This window comes from Sus scrofa, chromosome 5 (genome assembly GCF_054392235.1).
Source record: "Sus scrofa isolate SSC_HxYL_T2T_F1_AM1 chromosome 5, Sscrofa_HxYL_maternal_Yorkshire_Landrace_v2.0, whole genome shotgun sequence".
Classification (NCBI taxonomy): Eukaryota; Metazoa; Chordata; class Mammalia; order Artiodactyla; family Suidae; genus Sus; species Sus scrofa.
This window is the reverse complement of record NC_139387.1, coordinates 48,939,315-48,965,584: the sequence shown is the minus strand read 5'-3', so window position 1 is coordinate 48,965,584 and position 26,270 is coordinate 48,939,315. Positions and strand designations below refer to the sequence as shown.

Sequence of the window (26,270 nt, the reverse complement as noted above, 5' to 3'; positions counted from 1 at the left end):
AACTTACTTGCCAAAGGGCACCCTGACAGGAAAGGGCTCCAGCTCTTGAGCCAGACACTGAATCACCATGCTCCACTGCCAAGTTCTAGAAAAGACTTCAGGTAGCAGGTAGAACTATATAACATACAGCATATAACTGTATAACATATAAACTATATAATTTCAAAAATTCTGTAGAAGAAAGAGAAAAAACAATGGTGAAAAAGAGAAAGAAAGAAAGAAAGCTGAGAGTTCCCATCCTGGCTCAGCGGAAACGAATCTGACTATATTCATGAGGACACAGGTTCAGTCCCTGGCCTCGTTCAGTGGGTTAAGGATCCGGTGTTGCCATGAGCTGTGGTGTATGTCACAGATGTGGCTTGGATCTTGCATTGCTGTGGTTGTGGTGTAGGCCTGCAGCTGTAGCTCCGATTCCTATTTGTAGATGAAAAAATTGAGGCTTGGAGCAGGTAAATAATTTGTACAAAATCACACAACTTAGAAGGAGGATGACTAAGGATTAAAGTCAGGTCTGTCTATTTTCCTAAGAAAGAAGATTGGATTGAGGGTTTCATGTTGAGGAATCAAACTTATTGTTCTTGGTATCCAGGATTTGGGATGCCATTTGAGATATTAATTTGTCCCCCAGAACACGAGACTAGGTCATGTGAGACTAAGTCATTAGAACCTTTTTGGAGTTCCTGTCGTGGCGCAGTGGTTAGTGAATCCAACTAGGAACCATGAGGTTGCGGGTTCGATCCCTGGCCTTGCTCAGTGGGTTAAGGATCCGGCGTTGCCATGAGCTGTGGTGTAGGTTGCAGACATGGCTCAAATCCCACGTTGCTGTGGCTCTGGCGTAGGCTGGCGCTACAGCTTTGATTAGACCCCTAGCCTGGGAACCTCCATATGCCTCAGGAGTGGCCCTAGAAAAGGCAAAAAGACAAAAAAAAAAAAAGAACTTTTTTACCTTTTTTTTTTAAGTTAAATTATTGTTGATTTACAATGTCGTGCCAACTTCTGCTCTACAGCAGTCAGACATACACACCCACACATATATATGTATATAATTATTTTCTTTTCTTATATTATCTTCCTTTGTGGTCTATCCCCAGACACTGGATAGAGTTCCCTGTGCTATATAGTAGGACCTCATTGCTTATCCATTCTAAATGTAATAGTTTGTATCTACTAACTTCCTTTAATCTTTTTTTTTCTTTTTTTTTAAAGTTAATGTTGTGGGTTTTACTTATTTATTTATCTTTTGTCTTTTTAGGGCCACACCCACAGCATATGGAGGTCCTACATCCTAACTCAATTCTGACACTCCCAACCTGGAGATAGCATGAGATCCCATAAGTTAAGGGTCAGTCTCACAAAAACGTCCCCTTGGGCCCCCATTTCAGACACCAGTGGAAAGTCCAGGTTGTCACCCATGCTTCCCACTGATGTTGAATCCATGTTCATGTGCCCAATGCACAGTGAGACCAAACAAATTGAAATATCAAGAGTTCCCAAGTGGTGTGCTGGGTTAAGGCTCTAGCATTGCTACTGCTGTGGCATGGATTCAGTCCCTGGCCCTGGAATGCCATGGGAACATGCCAGAAAACAAAAACAAAAACAAAAAAAGACCCCTCAAAACTGAAATATCTCTTTGGAGCAGAGAAATGTTTATCGCAGGGCCCAGCAGGGAGAATGGGCAGCTTGTGCTCAAAAGACCTAGGTTTCAGGGAAGAGTTTTTAAAGGCAAATTTGAGGTGAGGGCTGCAGGGTGTGTGACCTTCTTTGATTGGCAGTGAGGTAACAGGGTGGTGTTCCAGGAATCTCAGTCATCAGCCTTCTGGTTCTGACCCAGTCTGGGGTCCATGTACTTATGCTCTACCAGAAGGTACTGTCCTTCACCTGAGTGGAGGCCTTAGTTCCTGTTAGAACTCAGATTTGTATCAGATTGTTATATACAGTCCTTGAGGAGGAACTAGGGGCTTTGCTTCATTGCACCGTCTGAACCTGCCCTTTGAATCTCACAGGTCTGGGAAGCCGAAGCCTTTTTCCTACAAACAAGAAATAGGGGACATGGTCCTGTTTGGTTTCACCACTAGCTATAAATCAGAGGTTCCCACGACCCAGTTTTTTGTTTTCATTAGTTTATTAGAATAGCTCACAGAATTCAAGAAAACAGTTTACTTACTAGAATATTGATTTATGACAAAGGGTATAATAAAGGTTACGGATAAACAGCCGGATGAAGAGATACATAGGGCAAGGTCTGGCAGGGTCTCAAACACGGGAGCCTCTGTCCCCATGGAGGCAGGGTATGCTACCTTCCCAGCACGTGGCAGTGGATGTGTTCACCAATCCAGAACTTCACAGCCCACATTTTGGGCTTTTATGGAGGCTCCCTTACATAGGCGTGATTGATTAGATCATTGGCCAATGGTGACTGATTCAACTTCCAATTTCTCTCCCTTCCATGGAGGTGGGAAGGTGGGGCTGAAAGTTCCAACTCTCTACTTTTTTTTTTTTCTTTTTACAGCCACAACTGCAGAATACGGAACTTCCCAGGCTAGGGGTTGAATCAGAGCTGCAGCTAAGAGCCCACACCAGAGCCATAGCAATGCCAGATCAAGCTGCATTTTTGACCTGCACCACAGCTCACAGCAATGCTGTATCCTTAACCCACTGATCGAGGCCAGGGATCGAACCCACATCCTCATAGATACCAGTCGGGTGTTTTTCTGTTGAGCCATGATGGGAACTCCTCAGCTGACTTTCAGCAAGAATGCCAAGACCATTCAATGGGTAAAAAATAGTTTTTAACAAGATGTACTGGACCAACTGGATAACCACAAGTAAAAGATAAAATCATACCTTTACCTAACTCAGTATATAAAAATTAAATTCAAAATGGATCAAAGGAGTTCCCGTCGTGGCGCAGTGGTTAACGAATCCAACTAGGAACCATGAGGTTGCGGGTTCGATCTCTGCCCTTGCTCAGTGGGTTAAGGATCCGGCGTTGCCGTGAGCTGTGGTGTAGGTTGCAGACGCGGCTCGGATCCCGCGTTGCTGTGGCTCTGGCGTAGGCCGGTGGCTACAGCTCGGATTCAACCCCTAGCCTGGGAACCTCCATATGCCGCGGGAGCGGCCCAAGAAATAGCAACAATAACAACAACAACAACAACAACAAAAAAGACAAAAGACAAAAAAAAAAAAAAAAATGGATCAAAGACCTAAATATAAGAGTTAAAACTATTAAAATGCTTAGAATAAAACATGGGTCTAAATCTTCATAACCCTGGATCTGGCAATGGATTCTTAGATATGACACTAAAAGGAAGGAAAGTGGAAGGAGAGAAGGACACTTACTGGAGTTGTACCCACGTTTTAAACCCAGTTAGTCACTAGTCACTGGCAAGTTCCTTAACGTTCTAGCTTAAATGGCCACATTTATTACATGACCATACACACAGCAAGAAATTAGATATGCAGTCACTGTAGAAGGAAATAGATGTTGAGAGATACTTAGCAGTTGACCATATTCCATGATTTAACTCATGAACTATCTTTTCATCAATATCCTGAATTTTCTTGTCTCTTAGTCCTTTTGCACACTCATGCACAAAGCTCTACTTCTTTTTTTTTTTTTTTTTTTTTTTTTTTTTTGTCTTTTTGCTATTTCTTTGGGCCGCTCCCGCGGCATATGGAGGTTCCCAGGCTAGGGGTCGAATCGGAGCTGTAGCCACCGGCCTACGCCAGAGCCACAGCAACGCGGGATCCGAGCCATGTCTGCAACCTACACCACAGCTCACGGCAACGCCAGATCGTTAACCCACTGAGCAGGGGCAGGGACCGAACCCGCAACCTCACGGTTCCTAGTCGGATTCGTTAACCACTGCGCCACGACGGGAACTCCCTACTTCTTTTTTTTTTGACCTTGCCTGAGATATGCAGAAGTTCCTGGGCCAGGGATTGAACCCAAACCACAGCTTTATTACTTTTTTTTTTTTTTTTTTTGTCTTTTGTTGTTGTTGTTATTTCTTGGGCCGCTCCTGCGGCATATGGAGGTTCCCAGGCTAGGGGTTGAATCCGAGCTGTAGCCACCGGCCTACGCCAGAGCCACAGCAACGCGGGATTCGAGCCGCGTCTGCAACCTACACCACAGCTCACGGCAACGCCGGATCCTTAACCCACTGAGCAAGGGCAGGGACCGAACCCGCAACCTCATGGTTCCTAGTTGGATTCGTTAACCACTGCGCCACGACGGGAACTTCCACAAAGCTCTACTTCTAAATTGAACCACTGCCACCATTTCTACTCTTACACTTGGTCCTCTGAAAAAAGTCATATAACCATGTGAATTTTAGTGCCTCCATAAATTCATGAATTTTAACTTCAGCTGGGCTTTTGGCTCAGATGGATGACAAAAACCTATTCAAAAACAATCTTTATTGGAGATTCCACTGTGGCATACTAGGTTAAGAATCTGACTGCAGCTGCTCTGGTTGCTGCAGAGGCTGGGGTTTGATCCTTAGCCTGGCCCAGTGGGTTAAAGGATTTGGTGTTGCTGCATCTTCGGTATAGTTCACAGCTGTAGCTTGTTCATTTCTTTGGCTATTGAGCTGCAGAAAGTGTTAATAAATTTTGGAGATTAATCTCTTGTCAGTCACTTCATTTGCAAATATTTTCTCCCATTCTGTGAGTCATCTTTTCGTTTTGTTTAGGGTTTCCTTTGCTGTGCAGAAACTTCTAAGTTTAATTAAGTCCTATTTGTATATTTTTATTCTTATTGTTATTACTCTTGGAGGTGGATCTGAGAAGATATTGCTGTCATTTATGTCAGAGAGTGTTTGGCCTATGTTTTCCTCTAAGAGTTTTACAGTGTCTGGTCTTATATCTAGGTCTTTAATCCATTCTGAGTTGATTTTTGTGTATGGTGTTAGGGGGTGTTCTAATTTCATTCTTTTACATGTGGCTGTCCAGTTTTTCCAGCACCACTTATTGAAGGGGCTGTCTTTTCTCCATTGTATATTCTTTCCTGCTTTGTCATAGATTAGTTGACTGTAGGTGCCTGGGTTTAATTCTGGGCTTTCTATCCTGTTCCACTGATCTATATTTCTACCTTTGTGCCAGTACCATATATTTTTTTTTAATTTATTTATTTATTAAATTTTAAAAAAAATTATAGTTGATTTACAATGTTCTGTCAATTTCTGCTGTGTAACAAAGTGACCCAGTTATACATATATATACATTCTTTTTTTCTCATATTGTCTTCTATCATGTTCTATCATAAGTGATTGAATATAGTTCCCTTTGGGGAATTTAACAAAAGTGTGTATATAGTGTTGAACAGAAAATATTTTAGCTATAACATTAGAGTGAAACATGCATAAAATTCTGTTTTCTTCTGCTGGAGCCACTATATCTATGTTGCTGATAAGTCCCCAGATAAGTTGATAAATTTCCAGAGAACATCAGGAAGGCAGCCACTTCCTGATGGTGGTTTCAATGGCAATCTTTAACATACACTCCGTGCCCACCACCCTGTTTGTGCCAGTACCATATGGTTTTGATGACTGTTGCTTTGTAGTATAGTCTGAAGTCAGGGAGCCTGATTCCTCCAGCTCCATTTTTCTTTCTCAGGATGTCTTTGGCTATCCTGAGTCTGTTGTGCTTCCAAACAAACCTTAAAATATTTTGTTCTAGTTCTGTGAAAAAATGTCCTTGGTAATTTGCTAGGGATTGCATTCAATCTGTAGATTGCCTTGGCTAGCATAGTCATTTTGACAATATTGATCCTTCCAATCCAAGAGCAAGGTTTGTCTTTCCATCTGTCTGTGTCATCTCTGATTTCTTTCTCCAGCATCTTATAGTTTTCAGAGTACAGGTCTTTTGTCTCTTTAGGTAGGTTTATTCTGAAGTATTTTATTCTTATTGATGCAATGGTAAATGGGATTGCCTCCCTAATTTCTCTTTCTGATACATTGTTACTGTAAAAAAAATGCAGCCAATTTCTGTGTATTAATTTTGTACCCTGTGACTTTGCCAAATTCATGGATGAGCTCTAACAGTTTTCTGGTAGTTTCTTTAGGATTCTCTAGGTATACTATCATGTCATCTGCAAATAGTGATAGTTTTATTTCTTCCTTTCCAATTTGGATTCCTTTTATTTCTTTTTCTTCTCTGATTGCCGTGGCTAGGACTTCCAAAACTATATTGAATAGTAGTGGCAAGAGCAGACATCCTTGTCTCGTTCCTGATCTCAATAGGAATTCTTTCAGCTTTTCATGATTGAGAATGATGTTAGCTCTGGATTTATCACATATGGCCTTTATTATGTTGAGGTAGGCTCCATCTATGCCCACTTTCTGAAGGGTTTTTATCAGAAATGGGTGTTGTATTTTGTCAAAGGCTTTTTCTGCATCTACTGAGAGGATCATATGGTTTTTATTTTTCAGTTTGTTAATGTGGTGTATCACACTGATTGATTTGTGGATGTTGAAAAATCCTTTTATCCCTGGGATAAATCCCAACTGATCATGATGTACAATCATTTTAATGTATCATTGGATTTGGTTTGCTAGCATTTTGTTGAGGATTTTTGCATCTATGTTCATCAGTGAAATTGGCCTGTAATTTTCTTTTTTGCAGTATCTTTGTCTGGTTTTGGTATCAGGGTGATAGTGGCCTCATAGAATAAGTTTGGGAATGTTCCTTCCTCTGCAATTTTTTGGAGTAGTTTCAGAAGAATAGATGTTATTTCTTTTTTTCTTTTTTCTTTCTTTTTTTTTTGTCTTTTTGCCTTTTCTAGGGCCACTCCCATGGCATATGGAGGTTCCCAGGCTAGGGGTCTAATTGGAGCTGTAGCCACAGGCCTACGCCAGAGCCACAGCAACGCAGGATCCGAGCTGTGTCTGCAATATACACCACAGCTCATGGCAATGCCGGATCCTTAACCCACTGAGCAAGGCCAGGGATTGAACCCTCAACCTCAAGGTTCCCAGTCTGATTCATTAACCCCTGTGCCATGACGGGAACTCCATTATCTCTTCTTTAAATGTTTGATAGAATTCGCCTGTGAAACCATCTTGTCCTGGACTTTTGTCTGTTGGAAATTATTATTTTTTAATTTTAATTTTATTTTCTCTTTTCCAGGGCTGCACCCATGGCATATGGAGGTTCCTAGGCTAGGGGTCTAATCGGAGCTACAGCTGCCAGCGTATGCCAGAGCCACAGCAATGCCAGATCTGAGCCACGTCTCTGACTTATACCACAACTCACGGCAACACTGGATCCTTAACCCACTGAGCAAGGGCAGGGATTGAACCTGAAACCTCATGGTTCCTAGTCGGATTCGATAATGACTGAGCCACAATGGGAACTCCTGTTTGTTGGAAGTTTTTAAATCACAGTTTCAATTTCAGTATTTGTGATTGGTCTGTTCATCTTTTCTATTTCATCTTGGTTTAGCTTGGAAGAATATACTTTTCTAAGAATTTGTCCATTTCTTCTAGGTTTTCCATTTTATTGGAAAATAGTTGCATGTAGTAGTCTCTTAGGACCCTTTGTATTTCTGCAATGTCTGTTGTAACTTCTCCTTTGTAATTTCAATTTTGTTGTTGTTGTTGTTGTTGTCTTTTTGCCTTTTCTAGGGCCACTCCTGCAGCATATGGAGTTCCCAGGCTAGGGGTCTAATCGGAGCTGTAGCTGCTGGCCTACACCAGAGCCACAGCAATGCAGAATCCAAGCCATGTCTGGCGACCTACACCACAGCTCACGGCAACGCCAGATCATTAACCCACTGAGCAAGGCCAGGGATCGAACCCACAACCTCATGGTTCCTACTCGGATTTGTTAACCACTGTGCCACAACAGGAACTCCTGTAATTTCAAAATTTATTGATTTGAGTCCTCTCTCTTTTTTTCCTGATGAGTCTGGCTAAGGGTTTATCAATTTTGTTGATCTTTTCAAAGAACCAGCTTCTCATTTCATTGATCTTTTCTATGGTTTTCTTTGTTTTTATTTCATTTATTTTTGCTCTGATCTTCATGATTTATGTTCTTCTGCTAACTTTAGGTCTCATCTGTTCTTCACTATCTAGCTGCTTTAGATGTAAAGTTAAGTTGTTTATTTGAGCTTTTTCTTGTTTCCTGAGGTAGGCTTGTATTGCTATAAACTGCCCTCTTACAACTGCTTTTGCTGCATCCCATAGGTTTTGGAGTGTTGTGACTTTGTTGTCATATGCTTCTAAATAGTTTTTAATTTCCTCTTTCACTTCTTCAGTGATTGATTTGTTGTTTAGTAGCATGCTGTTTAGTCTCCATGTGTTTGTGTTTTTTTCATTTTTTTTTTCTTGTTGTTGATTTCCAGTCTTATAGCATTGTGGTTGGAAAAGATGCTTGATATGATTTCAATTTTCTTAAGGTTACTGAGGCTTGATTTGTGGCCCAGAATGTCATCAATCCTAGAGAATGTTCTGTATGCACTCGAGAAGAATGTTTATTCTGATGCTTTTGGATGGAATGTCCTATAAATATCTATTAAGTCCATCTGGTCTAATGCTTTATTTAGGGCCTGTATTTCCTTGTTGATTTTCAGTCTGGATGATCTGTCCATTGGTGCAAGTGGTGTGTTAAAAGTCCCCTGCTATTATTGTGTTATTGTCAGTTTCTCCTTTTAATGTTGTCAGCTGTTGCCTTATGTATTGAGGTGATCCTATGTTGAGTGCATATATATTTACAATTGTTATCTCTACTTCTTGGATTGTTTCTTTGATCATTATGTAATGTCCTTCTTTGTCTCATATAATATTCTTTATTTTAAGGTCTATTTTGTCTGATATGAGTATTGCTACTTCAGCTTTCTTTTGATTCCTGTTTGCATGGAATACTTTCTTCTGTCCTCTCACTTTCAATTTGTATGTGAAGTGAAATGTGTCTCTTAAAGACAGCATATATATGGATTTTGTTTTTGTAGCCATTCAGACAGTCTATGCCTTTTGGTTGGGGCATTTAGTCCATTTACATTTAAGGTAATTATTGATATGTATGTTCTTATTGCCATTTTATTAACTGTTTGGGATTTGTTCTTGTTGCTCTTTTTTTTTCCCTTCTTAGCTTGTTCTCTCCTCTTGTGGCTTGATGCTTGTTTTTAGTGTTGTATTTGAATTGATTTTTCTGTCTTTTTTTTTTTTTTTTTTGCCATTTCTTGGGCCACTCCTGAGGCATATGGAGGTTCCCAGGCTAGGGGTCAAATCAGAGCTGTAGCCACCGGCCTACACCAGAGCCACAGCAATGTAGGATCCGAGTCGCGTCTGCAACCTACACCACAGCTCAGGGCAACGCGGAACCTTAACCCACTGATCAAGGCCAGGGATCAAACCCACAACCTCATGGTTCCTAGTCGGATTCGTTAACCACTGAGTTATGATGGGCACTCCTGAATTGATTTTTCTCATTCGTGTGTGTATGTATTGTAGATTTTTGGTTTGCAGTTAGCCTGAAGTTTTGATATGATTGTTTTAAGTTGTTGGTCTCTTAATTACAAGTGCATCTCCAGTGTCCTGCATTTGTACCCTCTTCTTACGATTTCTGATTTTGGTAGCATATTTGTGCATGTGTGATTTCCTACCTTTACTGTATATATGCCTTTACTGGTGAGCCTTGTCAGTTGTGGTATTTTTTGTTTCTAGCTGTGGCCTTTTCTTTTCTGCTTAGAGAAGTTCTGTTAGTATTTGTCATAAAGCTCGTTTAGTGTTGCTGAATTCTCTTAGCTTTTCCTTATCTGTAAAGCTTTTGATGTCTCCTTCAAATCTGAATGAGAGCCTTGCTGGGTAAAATAATCTTGGTTGGAGGTTTTTTCTTTTCATCACTTAAGTATGTTGTGCCACTCCCTTCTGGCCTGCAGAGTTTCTCCTGAAAAAATCTGCCGATAACCTTATCAGGGTTCCCTTGTATGTTATTTGTTTCATTTCCCTAGCTGCTTTCATTATTTTTCTTTGTCTTTAATTTTGGTCAGTTTTGATTACTCTGTATCTCAGGGTGTTCCTCCTTGGGTTTGTTTTATATGGTACTTCTTGTGCTTCCTAGATTTGAATGAGTGGTTCCTTTCCTATGTTAGGGAAGTTTTCAAATATTATCTCTTTGAATATTTTTTCTGTCCCTTTCTCTCTCTCTCTGTCTTCTCCTTCTGGCACCCCTATAATAATGATGTTGGTGCATTTAACGTTGTCTCAGAGTTCTCTTAGGCTGTCTTTATTTCTTTTCAATCTTTTTTCTCTTTTCTGTCCCACATCAGTGATTTCCACTAGTCTGTCCTCCACCTTACTTATTCATTCTTCTGACTCCTGTATTCTGCCATTGGTTCCTTCTAATGAATTTATTTCAGTTATTGTATTTTGCACCTCTGCTTGCTTAAGTTTTAAATCTTTATTTCTTTGCTCAATGTTCACCTAAATTATCAGCCTTTGCCTCCAGTTTATTTCCAATGTCTTGCATCATCTTCAGCATCATCAGTCTAAAGTCTTCTTCCTGGAGGCTGATTATCTCCAGATCACTTAGCTGTTTTTTTTTTCTTTTTCTTTTTTTTTTCTTATTCCCTTATCTGAGTTATAGTTCTCTGCCTTTTCATTTTTGTAAGCTTTTGCTGTGGTCTTCTTTTTGCAGACAGTAGAGTTGTAGCCTCCCTTACTTCTGATGTCTGCCCCCCTAGTGGCTGAAGTTGGTATGGGGCTTGCTGTAGTCTTCCTGATGGGAGGGACTGCCCACTGGTAGGTGGGACTGATTTCTGTCTCTCTGGTGGGTGGGACTTTGTCTCTGGGTGAAATTAGAGGTAGCTGTGTGCCTGGGGGGTCTTTAGGCAGCCTATTTACTGATGGGTGGGGTTCTGATCCCACCTGAATTATTGCTTGGCCTGAGGCTTCTCAGTGCTGATGGGTCAGGACAGATTTTTCCAAAATGGCCACCTCTAGAGGAACACATGCTGATGAATATTCCTAAGAGTTTGCCTCCAATGTTCTTCCCCACAATGAGCCACAGTCACCCCCTATTTTCCCAGGAGATCCTCCAAAAACTTCAGTAAGATATGACTCAGATTCCTATGGAGCCTCTGATTTGTCATGGGACCCAGTGCATATGAAAGCCTGTGTGTGCCTTTCAAGAATGGCATCTCCATTTCCCCCAGTCCCAAGGAGCTCCTGTGCACAAGCCCCCTAGCCTTCAATGCCAGATGCTCTGGGGGTTCTCTCCCAATCCCAGATCCCTAGGCATAGGGAACTGACGTGGGGCTCAGAACTCTCACTCCTGTAGGTGATTCTCTGTAATACAGTTACTTTCCAGTCTGTGGACTTGCTACCCAGTGGGTATGGGGTTGCTTATATTGCATAATCACCCCTCCTACCATCTTGATGTGGTCTTCTTTTTGTCTTCTGGAGTAGGATATCTTTTTGAAAGTTTCCAGTCCATTTCTTGAAGGTTGTTCAGCAATCAGTTGTAATTCTGTTGCTTTTATGAGAGAAGTTGAGCTCCAGTCTTTCTATTCCACCGTCATAATCCCGTCTATCAAGGTGGAGAAAAATATTTTTGTATTTATTAAATTTTATACCTATATAAGATGATGGATGTTCGATAAACTTACTGTGATAATCACTTCATGATGTATGTTAGTTAAATCATTATACTGGACTCCTTAAACTTATACAGTGCTGGGAGTTCCCACTATGGTTCAGCGGAAACGAATCTGACTAGGAACAATGACGTTGCAGGTTCCCAATCCCTGGCGTCCCTCAGTGGGTTAAGGATGCAGCATTGCCGTGAGCTGTGGTGTAGTCGCACTAGGCTTGGATCTGGCGTTGTTGTGGCTGCGGTGTAGGCCGGCAGCTACAGCTCCAATTAGACCCCTAGCCTGGGAAGCACCATATGCTGTATGTACGGCCCTAAAAAAGACAAAAAAAAATTTTATACATTGCTGTATATCAATTATATCACAATAAAACTGGAAGAAAAAATAACTTCTTTGCAAAAATTTTTAAAAATATTATATGCTGATAACTATAAAACACTGATAAAGGAAACTGAAGATGAATCAAATAAATGGAAATATAGCTCATGGTCTTAGTCTAGAAGCATTAATACTGTTAAAAAGGCCATACTATCAAAGCAATCTACTGATTTTTTTTTGTTTTTTGTCTTTTTGCCATTTCTTGGGCCGCTCCTGTGGCACATAGAGGTTCCCAGGCCAGGGGTCTAATCGGAGCTGTAGCCACTGGCCTATGCCAGAGCCACAGCAACATGGGACCTGAGCTGTGTCTGCAACCTGCACCACAGCTCATGGCAATGCCAGATCCTTAACCCACTGAGCAAGGGCAGGGATCGAACCTGCAACCTCATGGTTCCTAGTCGGATCTGTTAACCACTGAGCCATGATGGGAACTCCAATCTACTGACTTAATTTGATCTCTGTCAAATTACCCATGACATTTTCTATAGAACTAAAACAAATAATCCTAAAATTTATAAGGAATAACAAAAGAATTGCCAAAGCAGTCCTAAGGAAAAAGAATAATGCCAGAGATATAAACTTCCAGACTTCAGACAATATACAAAGCTACAGTAATCAAAACAGCATGGCATTGGCACAAGAAACAACCATATAGATCAATGGAACAGAAAGGAGACCCCAGAAATAAACCTACACACCTACAGTCAATCAATCTTCAACAAAGGAGGCAAGAATATACAAGAAGGAAAAGACAGTCTCTTCAGCAAGTGGTGTTGGGAAAGCTGGACAGCTGCATGTAAATCAATAAAATTAAAACATTCCCTCATATCATATACAAAAATAAACTCAGAATGGTTTAAAGACCTAACTGTAAGACTGGACACTATAAAACTCCTAAAAGAGAACATAGGCAAAACCTTCTCTGACAATAGCTCATACTAATGTTTTCTTAGGTCAGACTCCCAAAGCAAAATAAATAAAAGCAAAAATAAACAAATGGGACCTAATCAACTTAAAAGCTTTTGCAGAACAAAGGAAGCCATAAACAAAACAAAAAGACCACCTATGGACTGGGAGAAAATATTTGCAAACAATCCAACCCATAGGAGTTAAATTCCAAAATATATAGGCAACTCATACAATTCAATATTAAAAACAAACAAACAAAACCAAACACCTCCCCCCCAAAAAACAAGCAGCCCAGTAAAAAAAATAGGCAGAAGAATTGAATAGCTATTTCTCCATAGAGAACATACAGATGGCCAACAGACACATGAAACGATGTTCAACATAGCTAATTATTAGAAAAATGCAAATCAAAATTGCAATGAGATATTATCTTCCACAAGTCAGAACGGCCGTCATCAAAAACCTACAAATATTAAATGCTGGAGAGGGTGTGGAGAAGAGAGAATCTTCCACTGTTGGTAGGAATGTAAACTGGTGCAGCCACTATGGAAAACAGCATGGAGGCTCCTTAAAAACTAAAAATAGAATTTGGAGGAGTTCCTGTTGTGGTGCAGCTGAAACGAATCCGACTAGGAACCATGAGGTTGCAGCTTCAATCCCTGGCCTTGCTCAGTGGGTTAAGGATCTGGCAATGCCGTGAGCTGTGGTGGATCTGGCATTGCTGTGGCTGTGGTAGAGGCCGGCAGCTGTAGCTCCAATTGGACCCCTAGCCTGGGAACCTCCATATGCTGTGGGTGCGGCCCTAAAAAAAAGACAAATGACACAAAACAAAAAAACAAAAAAAACCTAAAAATAGAATTTACCATGTAATCCAGCAATCCCATGCCTGGGTATATATCCAGTAAAGATAAAAACTCTAACTAGAAAAGATATACGCATCCCAATGTTCACGGCAGTACTATTTGCAATAGCCAAGACATGGAAGCCACCCAAGTGTCCATCAAGAGATAAATGAATAAAGAAGATGTGGTACATATAAATAAAATGGGATATTACTCAACCATAATAAAGAATGAAATATTCCCATTTGCAACAACATGGATGGACTTAGAGATTATCATATTGAGTGAAGTAAGTCAGAGAAAGGCAATTATATGATATCACTTATGTTTGGAATCTAAAAACTAATACAAATGAATTTATTTATAAAACAGAAACAGATTCAGAAACATAGAAAACAAACTTAAAGTTACCAAAGAGGAAAGGCTGGGAAGAGGGGAGATCAATTAAAAGTATGGGATTAACAGGTACATACAATCATACATAAAATAAACAACAAAGACTTACTGTATAGCACAGGGAACTATATTCAATATCTTGTAATAACCTATAATGGAAAAGAATCTGAAAAAAAATATATAGCTCACTTAGTTGTATACCTGACACAATATTGTAAATCAACTATACTTCAAAAAAAAAGAAGTTTACTATACTCTCAAAAAAAAAAAAAAGAAAAATTGGAGTACCCACCTCAGTGTTACCAAATTCAGTGACATTTCTATGTCCATGTGTTTCTCGACCTTGATCTCCTAATGGCATTGACTTGGTCCTATTCTTTCATTTCTCAAATCTTCTCTTCTTTTTTCCCTTCAGATGTTTCTCTACTACCACACTGACTGGTCCTTTCTCTGAAGGCTTTTCTAGGGTTCCTGAGGGGTAGGTCCTAGACCACTCCTCTTCTCTATTTATACTCTTTCCCTAGATAATCCCATTCATTTTCTTTGCTTTAAATACCATTTAATGCTAATGATTTCCAGAGGAGAATTGTTTATACCTCCCAAGAAGTCTTTCTTAATTCTGGTCTTACATTCAATTGTCTACTTTATATTTCTATTCAAATGTCTCAAAAGTGTCTTCAATTTAGCATGTCCAAAATAAAAGTCTTAATCTCCTGAAACTCCCTCTCAGCCTTTCCCATCTAACTAATGGAAAAACATGGTCCCACTTGACCAAATCAGAAAATTAGAGTTTATTCCTTTTCTCCAATCTCCAATCAAGTCTTGAGACATCTACTCTCCCCTCTCCCAATATACCCTGAATCCATCCACTTCTTTTTCCTACTACCACCACTCAGTCTAGGCCACCATTTTTTTTTCCTCCTGGACAATTGCAACAGCATCCTAACTAGTGACCTATCCTAACCAGTAACTCTATCTTTTGATACCTCCAACCTTTTTTGTGCATTATAGTAATATTCTTAAAATACAAATCAAGTGATTTCATTCCTTACTAAATAACCAAAAGCCTCCCGTTGCACTAAGGATAAAAACCAATTCCTCTTTTTGTGTGTGTGTGGGTGGGGGGGTGCTGTTAGGTGAAGGAATGATTCTGAATAGATTCAGAATCTCTATGCAAATTCTGAGGCCTTCAAAAACCAAGGAAAGGGGGCATATTTTAGCAGAAAGAAGCAATTAAGGAATTGTATTTAAATTATGAAATTAAGAGTTGAGATCAAGGCCAGCCTTAGGCACAAATGTGGATCAGATGATGTTTGTCTTCAGTGTTCCTGGCCTCCTCCTTTTCAACCATTCAGTTCCTTCCTTGGTATAACTCTGCCAGAATTGGGGGTGGGGGGGAATAGCAAGTATAACTGTAAATTTAAGTTTGATAACTTTTTGCATTTTAAACTTGTTTCTAATTATGATAGACTCCTTTCTTTATTACCCAAAAAGTTTCGGACAACTTTGAGAGAGATTAGAAAGAAGGGCAGAGGATTTAACAAAACCTAAAAACCACAACTCATGACCTATCACCTCTTCTGATTTTAAGGCTGATTCAGTTATATGGCTATTTAATGATTTTTCTAGTGCACTTTGAGCAGCTAAACAGCAGTATCTTGTCTCTTCTTATTTCTATGTGATGTGAAACTCATTTCCGTTGCAATGTTTTTTACCGTGAAAGTTTGCATTTTGAAAGATCATGTTCTTTTTTTTTTTAAATTGAGATATAACTGACATGTAATATTACATTTGTTTCAGGTGTACAAGAGCCAAATTCCCTCTTCTAATCTGCAAGGAAGGCACAATCTCTGAGTATCTCTCCAGTTTTGCCTCTCTCTCTAGTGTAGTTTTAGACCCTCTCTCCTTTGCTTATTAAGCCTCAGGTTCTGATTTTTATTGTCTTCCCAAGCTCTTTTTTTGCCTTTACACATGATCTTCTCTCTCCCTGGAAAGTTCTTCCCCTACATTTTGCATATCCAATTCCTTCATGTTCCTTAGATACCAAGATATAATCACTTCTCCAAAGAGATCTCTTTTGATTATCCTGTTATTTCTTTTTTCTATCTTAATCTTATCCTTGTTTTTCTTTAAAAACTTAACAAACACACATATGCTACTTACTAGGTGTCAAATACTATTCTATTCACAATAATCTCATTAGTAGATTAAATTATTTTCCCCTCTTTAAGAATGAGGCAACTGAGACACACACACAAATAGGCGGCAAATTGGGATTTGAACCAAGCAGACTAGCTTGTGTTTTTAACCACTATGCTGTATCCTGCCTGCCAGTGTCACAATTTAGAATTACTGTATTAATTTGCCTTTTTTTGTTATTGCTATTTGTTTTTTATTTATGTTATTGTTCGCTTATCTGTCACTCCCAGAACATAAGCTCCGAGTCAGGAACCATTGAGACCTGAAATCTTATTGGTCATTGATTTTACAAAGCCTAGTGTTGTACCTAGGACATAGTGAGTATTTCATAAACATCAGTTTTATGAATGAATGAACGAGTGCAAGAGAAAAGAGCATTCATGATGACAAAGTTGGCGAAAGGTTGGTTGGAGGTACTAGACCACAAAAATGTAATTTTTTCCTAAATATTCGTAAGAAAGTTCCATAGGTGATTGGAGGCTGCTAGGATAAAGAAATAGGAGGGAACCTTGCTTCCATGAATGATTTAGGAAATCATTTTCTAGATACTTGTCATTTATGTATGTGTGTATATGATATGTATGAGATATATATATATATATATGTATATATATAAAGAAAGAGAAATATAATTGTGCAGTACTGGAAGAGCATGGTGTACAAGGAGATAAGTCTACTTTCTGCAAGTTAAATGTCGAGGTAGAAAGGATCAAAGTTGTAGCAAGCAAACTCTTAAAGTATTAGAATAATGCACTTGTCTGAATGAAGTTAGACACAGTATTAACAAGGGTTTATCAATCAGAGAAATGTGGCAGGATAAAGTATAGGCAATGGGTGGCAATGAAACCTTAGAAAAAGCGAAGTCACAGAGGAAATCCATTCTTGGTTCTGTTCCAAAGGAAAGGGAGATACAAGCAGTCTATTCCAAGTGTTATGATCCCTTAGAAAGGTTGTGGAGTGAGGGTCGGCTAGAGGCATCCTGGGAAGAAGGCAGTTTAGATAACTGCAGTCACAGGTTTCCTCTCTTTCTCTTCAGCAGTTCAAGACCATTCATCATTGTGAGGGAGGAACTACAGGAATACCCAGGGGCAGGGTTGGGATGGGGTGAGGGAAGGCTTCTCAGTTGCAGCGAGGTCAAGGCTCCACAGGTGGAGTGGAATTCATGGTGGTCCAAAGTTTCACGTGTTTTCTTTCTTTCTCCCTTCCTTTCCCTCCCCTCCCCTCCCTCTCCTTTCTTGATCAGATAATCATAAGGGAATATTTTGCTGTAATTGTGAGCATGTGGAAGGAATCATTTTGTCTGTTTTCAGAGAGAGTGAAAACCACACCCAGAGAAACTATTAGGAAAGGACATTGTCCTTTGCTCTTCCTCCCACACCATCAACAACTGTCTTTTTTTCTTTACTGTGTACACAGGGATGGGAGAGTCCTGCCTTCTAACTGGGAAAGTTTGTGTGTATGAGTGTGTGTTTGAACATCTCTTGGTCACTGAGAAACAGTTTTTTAATAAGTGCCACTAGGAGACCAGGAAGGAACTGGTCAGACCCTTGATCCCACAGCCTCTTGGTTACACAAAAAACAGTTCTTTTTCTGCTCCTATTGCTTCCTTTCCTCTTGATTGTTCTTTATTCCCATCCCTTCTCCATTCTTTATTCTCTTTCACTATGACTTTGCCTTCTTCTCCTTTTGGGATTCTTCATCACCACTCTTCATATGGATTAAAGTGGTTATTTTACAAACACATAATACGTAGTGTTGCTGGTTTTGTATTAGTACTAGTGAGTGAAGGTGAAACCAACATAATGATCCAGGCTCTGCCTCTGGAGTTATGGTTATTTTTGGCTTCACCAGTTAAGAGTTGCCTGACTTTGGGCAAATTACTCAACTTCCCTATGCCTTTCCTTCAACACCTATCAATTGAGAATAATGTTTCCTACCTCAAAGATTTGCTGTTAGGATGAGAGAGATTGCATATGTACCATATTTAAAAGAGTGTTTGGCACATGGTCTCAAGAACTATTAGCTATTTTTTAACCATGTTGATTTTACAGTATTGTTGACACCATATATAGGGAATTTCATGCAGTTTTCCTTTACTGAAGAATCTGTAGAGTAGAATTATTGGGGCAAAAAATAATGGTCCCTAGAGGCTTAATGGGTACGTGAATTATAAAGATCTTTTCCAGAGTAGTGATCTTGTGATAAGCTGGGCACAGAAAGCTTGGGAGGAGGAAGGCAAGCAATCTTTAGCAAAGACTGTCCTGAAGGGGTAATAAGGTTAAGTGATGAGAGCCTGAGGTAAACCAGGCCAGGGTAGGGAAAGGAGGAGAGAGAGAAGAGAAGAGGAGACAGGTGGTAGGGGAGGAAGCGGGGCGGGTTGGGAAACGTTTGGGTGCACAAGCCCGGGGAAGGATGCTGTGAGCCCAGGGCGCGAGAAGGAGCGAGTCAACTACTGTTTGCTTCTCTTTGAGGAAGGCGCCAGTTTCCCGAGCTTGGGCTCTCACCGCGGCAAGAGGGTCAGGAGCCCAAGCCACTCTCGGGGGCCTCGACGTCCATCCGGGCAAAATCCTGGAGGAACTCCTGCGGCCAGCGAGCCGGGTGGGGGTCACTCGTCGCGCACGTCCCCCCGCCTCCTCCTGGGTCCCGTGCGCCAGCTATGCTGCGAGGCGGGAGGCGCCTCAGGAGGTTTCCGTCTGGTTCCTCCTCCCTCCCCCCAGCCCCGCGCCGACTCCGTCCGCCTCCCCGCCCCCCGCTCGGAGCCCCGGCCAGGCGCGGAGGGAGGGAGGGAGGGGCCCGACGCTGCATCATTCCGCACCGGCTGCAGCGGGGCCTGAGGGAGCAGGTGGAGCGGGCGGGAGCGGCGGGCCGGAGCGCGGGACTCGGGGAGACTGCAGTGACGCTGCCGGGAGACATGGCGGCCGCGCGCCTCTGAATAAGCAGGATCCGGAGCCCCTCGCCGCCCTCGGCCGCCGCAGCCAGGCCATGCCGCACCGCTGCTGACCGCACGCAGGGGCCTGCCCGGAGGACACATGCCGCAGCAGCTGCCGCCTCGCCCCTGATCGGCTCCCCGGCATTCTCCATGCTGCGTTTCTCGCCGGTTTTTCGGGCACTGTAGCCGCGGCTGCGGGAGGCGCAATCAGGGCAGTGCTCTGCTTGTTCATCCGGCCACACTTTTTTCCATTTTCATCCTTCCCTCCTCAGTTTTTTTCTCCCTTCCCTCGCCTGCTTTGCATCCATCTCTCTCACCCTGTGACCCTCCCCCCCCCCTCCTGCCTCCATCTACCGGGGCTATGGCCGCGGAGGAGGTATTGCAGACTGTGGACCATTATAAGACCGAGATAGAGAGGTTGACCAAGGAGCTCACAGAGACGACCCACGAGAAGATCCAGGCTGCCGAGTATGGGCTGGTGGTACTAGAAGAGAAGCTGACCCTCAAACAGCAGTATGACGAGCTGGAGGCTGAGTACGACAGCCTCAAACAGGAGCTGGAGCAGCTGAAAGAGGTGAGTTGCCAGTCACCTCTTCCCTGCTCCCCCCCCCCCACGCCCACTCATCATCATTTATGAAGAAGTCGGAAAAGATGCTATTGAAAGGACTGTTTCCTCCTCTTAGAGCCCTTTATAGATAAAAGAAGATTGAAAGAGTCCATTGTTTTGTCCCCAAGAGAGAAATTGCCCAGGAAATGAAATGTATAAGCTGGCATTTGGGAGGCAATGGCTGTTTAGTCTGTGGGGGAGGGAGATTCTTAAGAGTCCTCAAGTCTCAGCACTCTAAAGGCGACATTCATCCGGGTTGGAATGCATAAATCAAACTTCTCAAAACTGCTGTTATGTCAAACCCAGCTTTCAGTGACAATCCCATAATCCACAAAGACAAGGAGTAGGTTTGCGTTGAGGACCCGCAGTTTCAGGAAGCAGAGCCTATAGTACCTCAGCCTTGATGAGATTGGGAACTATTATTAGGAGAACTCCCCGCCAATCCCATTTGACAAAGGCTGGGCCATCGTCATTCTCCTTGGCTTTAGTTATTATTGTCATCGGGCTGAGGGAGAAAAACAACTCTACTGCTGGCTGTGTTTTTGCTGCCTTGATTTCACCTCTGAGTGAGGCTCTGCCGTGCTTGAAGTCTTATAAGGTCACCCTGACTAGGGAAAATTTAACTCCCCTACAAATGGTCTGAAAGAAAGGTGTATATCAAATGCGTGGGTAGCTGTGCATTTCAAATGAGGCTCTTCTCTTTGAAATGACTGTATGTATAAAACCAGAGTATCACAAATGGGCCATATATAAAACACTTGTCCTCTTTAATCTTTTGGTATTTTTAAAGACTGGCTGATGTTTTGGAAGAAAATAAGTAGTGAATAGTTTTTTGATTTCCTATCAAAGACCTTGAAGAATATACATCTTGTTGAAGGAACTCAGTCTGTTCTACCAAATTCCTGAGGTACTATGGGTAGCAAGTAACCACTTATAGATATAAATGTACACATACACACTGCTTTCCTATGTGGCATGTCTTTATTTTTAGGTACATATTGGCATTTAAAATATTAATTCTGGTTTGGTATATAATATTAATCAAAAATGTTTTTCTTATAATGTACTCAGTTTTTCAGGAGGGTGTCTTGTTTTGTGTTATTACAGTTTAAAAAACATGATTCATGACATATCTAATCAGCTTGCCTCCAGATATAGTACATAATATGGTAAGCATTTATACTTTTAGGTATGTCTTATTTTCATTCTGATGCCTAAATGACAGAAAATAAACATATGGTAAAAACCCCAACTAGAAATCTGATTTTTGTGTGTTAGGCTGTACATTTCTAGTTCACATTTTGTTTCATTTTTCCCTAACCACGTAGGTGTCTGTTCTTGACTACAGCAGGACTTAATGGTATTTTCTAACTTAGGTTTTAGGCTGATAGGTTTAAATTCAAATGATACTGAACCTTGTGAATTCAGTAAACAGGATGGTGACTGTAATTCTCAAAGATGTTTTGATGTTGTCTGCACTTATCAGCACTGCTTTGCCGAGACAAGGAAGTGCAAACCAGGCAGTGTTAGCCATCACCTCCTTGATGAAGGTGATAGACTTAATTTAATGAAATGGGGTGTAGCTGTTAACTGGCCTTCCTGTTATGGTCCAATAACCCTACTAGGGTTTTTCTGTGTCATTACATTCACCATGTGTTGTAAACCTTAATACAATTGTCTTTTATTTTTTTAATCTTTAAAAAATTTTATTGAAATGTAATTGATTTACAATATTGTGTTGATTTCTTCTGTACAGCAAAGTGACTCAGTTATACATATATATATTCTTTTTCATATTCTTTTCCATTATGGTTTATCACAGGATTTTTTTTTTTAATGCAGTTGTCTATCTGTGACAAGGAATCTGTCTTCATTTACATTGCACTGAAGTCTTTCATACAAAGCCCAGCACACAGTGAGCATACAATAAGTATTTTATGAAAGAATAAATTTATACTGGAAGAACATATACTTTATCAAGCATTTGCTAGTTAATGTTGGTTAGTGTCAGAAGAAGACTAAGAAAATTTGGAGGCATAGGAAGTGATTAGTATTAAAAACCACTTGTATTACTTTCATCAGAAAAAGTAGGAAAAAAGAGAAAAAGTGTTTTGTAAGAAGAGTGTAACAGTGATTTAATACAGAATAATGCAAATACCAATTATAATTCTTTTTCTATAAAATTGAGGAATATTTTGTTCTTTATAGCAGGAGCTTAATAAAAATTTATCAGGATCATTTTCACCAAATGATTCTTGTTTACATATGTATTTTTGGTTGCTTTTAGCATAAGTATAATTTGATTTTAGATTCCCAGTGAACAGGCTTATACAATTATATAAAAATGTATTTTAGGGTAATAAAATAATCATTATATTTGATAGTGAGACCTGTTATACTGATCCTTTAAACATGACATATACTTCAGTTGGAAATATTTTTTAAATGAGTTTAAGTAAGTCAGCCTCAATAATATTTCCTGTTTGAAAAGTAAGTCCCCAATAATGTGCAAACTAAGATATTGCAGTGATGATATCACATAGAAGCTATTTTTGAAAAACACTCTGATTTTTCAAAAGGAAGTTTTGTTCATTTTCAGGTACATATAGTAAATGGTGTTGTTGCATTATACTGTAAAGCCACGTATACAACCTTTGGTTTATTTCCAGGCTGTTTCAACAAACATGATGCATTTAAAAGTAACTGGACCAGTTTGTGGGAATGTGCACAGAAGAATACTGTGCTAAGTCCAAGTTGGACATTAGTAATTTGCAGTGTCGTGACTCGGCTCGGTCTTTACAGGTCATGTTGTTTTCAAGAGTCAGCACCCAGCAATGCTGCTGCCCTCCTTCCCAGGCTTTGTATGGCTCTGACAATGATGCAAGTGAGCAGTAATGCTGAAGATGTGCAGAATCAAGATGATGAATTCATTACTTTTTTCCTAGTTATTATCTTCCCTAAGTCTGGATTGCTTTTTGGCTTGGCCTCATATCATTAGGGCTCTGCCCTGTGCTTACATGACTGCTGTAATTCTGTTCCCAAAAGGACACACTTGAAAGAAAAGTACTAATGATGTGAAAAAAGAGTGATTTCTGATATCATCATAATATTCTCCTTTTCCTTATCTTTGGGGAGCAGGACAAAGCACGTGTCCCCTAGAATACTTGACCACGGCTTTATAATTTCATGAATAATGCATGTGTTTCAGTGGCCTGAGGGCCACCCCATGCCCAGTTATATTCAGGGCCTGGCTGAGTGTCTGTCTGGGATGAGTGGAAATAAGTACTGTGCCTGTCACCCAGGCCAAAATAGTGTTTGAAGAAGAGTCATGGTTCTAAGGTAAATTGAAAAGTAAAAATAAACATTCATTAAAGAAAACCCTAGAATTTAAATTTAAGGGTTTGTTTTTGTTTTTTGTTTCATTTTGCTTTGAAAATGTTTCAAATTTAAAGTATAGGAGACTTTCGAAAGATCCGCTTAGAAAGGAATGATTCAGCATTCCTGGTAGCATTTTAGAAACCGTATCCATGGGACAACTTTAGAAAAGTTTTGCAGCTAGGTTACAGTGGACTCTCTTCAACTCGTTTTCTCAACCTAACACCAAAGATAGAGGCCAGCTCCTAAGGAAGCACTTTGTGGATAATATAGCAGCTTTTCCTCTTTGAGCCAACTCGTTGCTTTTTCAGTACTGCACTTAAGTCATTCAAGAAATAAACACTGAACTCACATACTTTTAGAGATTGTCACATTAGGGACTTGACGAAAGACTTTTAACCACCTGAATTCTTCTTTAAGCACAATTTTTTCCCTCATACGCTTAGAAAGATTGTTAGTTTCTCTTCTCTTTGTAAATTCTAAATCATAAAATCATATGGAGGAAAAAACCCCTCAGATTTCTTTTCTAATCTATGAATAAAGTTGATACTAAATTTCTTTAAACTAGTATTTTTCCCCTCTTTTTTTTTTTTTTTTTTTTTAAAGGACTGTACTCGTAGCATGTGGAAGTTCTCAGGCTAGGGGTCAAATCAGAGCTGTAGCCTCTGGCTACACCACAGCCACAGCAATGCTGGATATGAGCACATCTGCAATCCATACCACAGCTCATGGCAATGCTGGATCCTTAACCCACTTAGCAAGGCCAGGGATTGAACCTGCATCCTCATGGATACTAGTCAGATTCTTTTCCACTGAGCTCCCTCCCTCATTGTTTTTAAAGAAGAATGTTACATTTATTATCAAATAAAACATTTAAAATACAATGACATATGCTTTTGGAAAGTCGAGGTTACAAGCAACCTCAACAAACAATTACTTTCTTTTTTTTTTTTTTTTTGTTTTGCCTAGTTTCTCCAGTTTGCACCATGTTTTTATTTCAACTCAAGATTTCATCTGAAGGTTTTTTTTCAGAATTTCATGCTTACAAATGTCCTTTCCTATCTCCCCCTTAAACGCACTTGTTCTTTATGGATATTTTATTCCAAATTTGAAAATATAATTAACTTACATGTTGAAATATAATGTAAAGGACTTTCTCGCACCTAAGGTTATACTGTAAATGTGGCTTTGAAGGCGCAGAGGGCATGAAGAGGTGCATGCTCTATCAAATAATTCATTATGCTAAAGGAGAATTGGGAAGTTCACATTATGGCTCATCGGTAATGAATCCCACTAGTATCCATAAGGATGCAGGTTCGATCCCTGGCTCTGCTTAGTGGGTAAGGATCTGGTGTTGCCGTGAGCTGTATAGGTCAAAGCTGTATAGGTATAGGTCAAAGATGTGGCTCAGATCCAGTGTTACTGTAGCTGTGGTGAAGGCCAGCAGCTACAGCTCCAATTTGACCCCTAGCCTAGGAATTTCCATATGCTGTGGGTGTGGCCCTGAAAAAAAAAATAGAATAAAAAAATAAAGGAGAAGTGGCAGGAGAAGAAATTGGGAAAGTGGCAGTGGCCGTCTTTTGTCTTGGGAACCATTCTGATGGGGAATCATTAAAAGGAAATGAAAGGAAACCCTTAATGATTGTATTTGGTGCCTTACATCTTATCTCCTAATCTTCATAGTAACTCAGAGGCCTATTGCCTTCTTTTACAGATAAGAAAATAATTAAAGTAATAAAGCATTGAACAATGTATACACCCCCATTTAGGACTAGGCATGTTGCATGCCTTATCTCTAATTTTTTTTTTTTTTTTTTTAAGGGCTGCACCAGCGGCATATTTGAGCTCTTGTCCATGACCTATACCACAGCTCATGGCAATGCCGGCTTCTTAACCCGCTGAGCAAGGCCGGGGATCCAACCTGTGTCTTCATGGATGCCAATCAGATTTGTTTACACTGAGCCATGGTGGGAACTCCTTTATCTCTAATTCTTAAAACCATCCTTCCCAAGGTAGATATGGCTTGCCTTGTGCAGAAGAGAAAACTTTGTCTTAGAGAGACCAAGGCCACAAAACTGAGTGGTGAAAGCTGGTTCAGGAAGAAGCCCGCTTTCTTTTCACTACACCTTACTACCTGAGAAGCTCAAACACCCCAGTCAGCAGGCAGTTTTGAAGGTCACTGTGTTGGTTGGTCATAGAGGGTGGATTGGCTCGGTGCCGGGGTTGGGAGTGGTAGGTGTGGTGTATGAGGAGGAGAGTACCTAAGGGCTACGGAGGAAATACAGGGTATAAATTGGTGTTGCATGTGATGGGCGTAGAAAGTGAGGAAAAGAGTAGAGTTAAGAATATCAGGATGGGAGTTCCCATTGTGGCTCAGTGGTTAACAAATCCGATTGGGAACCATGAGGTTGTGGGTTCGATCCCTGGTCTTTAGTGTGTAAGGATCCGGCTGGTGTTGTCGTGAGCTGTGGTGTAGGTCACAGACGATGCTCGGATCCTGAGTTGCTGTGGCTCTGGCATAGGCTGGTGGCTACAGCTCCGACTGGACCCCTAGCCTGGGAATCTCCATATGCCCTGGGTACAGCCCTAGAAAAGCAAAAAAAAAAAAAAAAAAAAAAAAAAAAAAGAAGAAGAATATCAGTATGGATAGATAGAAAGTGATTCTACTCACAAAGTAAGACTGTAGGGGAAAGGAGCAGTTTTCGAGGGTAAAGCTGATGCCAGAGTTATATGAGGCCTTTTAATTCATGTGTTCTTTGAGGGGAGGCATAAATCGTGAGATAAAATACTCAGTTCTCAGTGTAATAAAACAAAGGAGTAATTTGTACATTGCTTGTCATTTTATTGAAACGTAATATCTAGAATATGGAATATATGAACTTTAACAGTGTTTTCATCAATTAATTTGATTGCATTCTGAATTAGGAGATGTGCAGACATAAATAAGGGGCACAGAGAGGAAAACCAGCCCTTGCTGACTTCTTGGGTTAGGGTTGCTGGCAGCAACAGTACTCACTCTCCACAGACTGATACTTGAAAGTG

At 40.5% G+C, this 26,270-nt stretch overlaps 1 protein-coding gene across 16 annotated transcripts in view; it reads left to right on the top strand.

Moving 5' to 3' along the window:
- Positions 1-19,198: 19,198 nt before the first annotated feature.
- The window catches only part of BICD1 (BICD cargo adaptor 1), a 247,226-nt gene continuing 240,154 nt past the window's right edge, over positions 19,199-26,270 (top strand). For all 16 annotated transcript variants that reach the window (XR_014803655.1, XR_014803653.1, XR_014803654.1 and 13 more), the window contains exon 1: positions 19,199-19,820. Coding sequence is in view for 7 of the 16 variants with exons in the window: in XM_005664004.4 (XP_005664061.1) it covers positions 19,608-19,820 (213 nt within the window). In the remaining 9 variants the exon portion in view is untranslated. The remainder of the gene's footprint in view (positions 19,821-26,270) is intronic.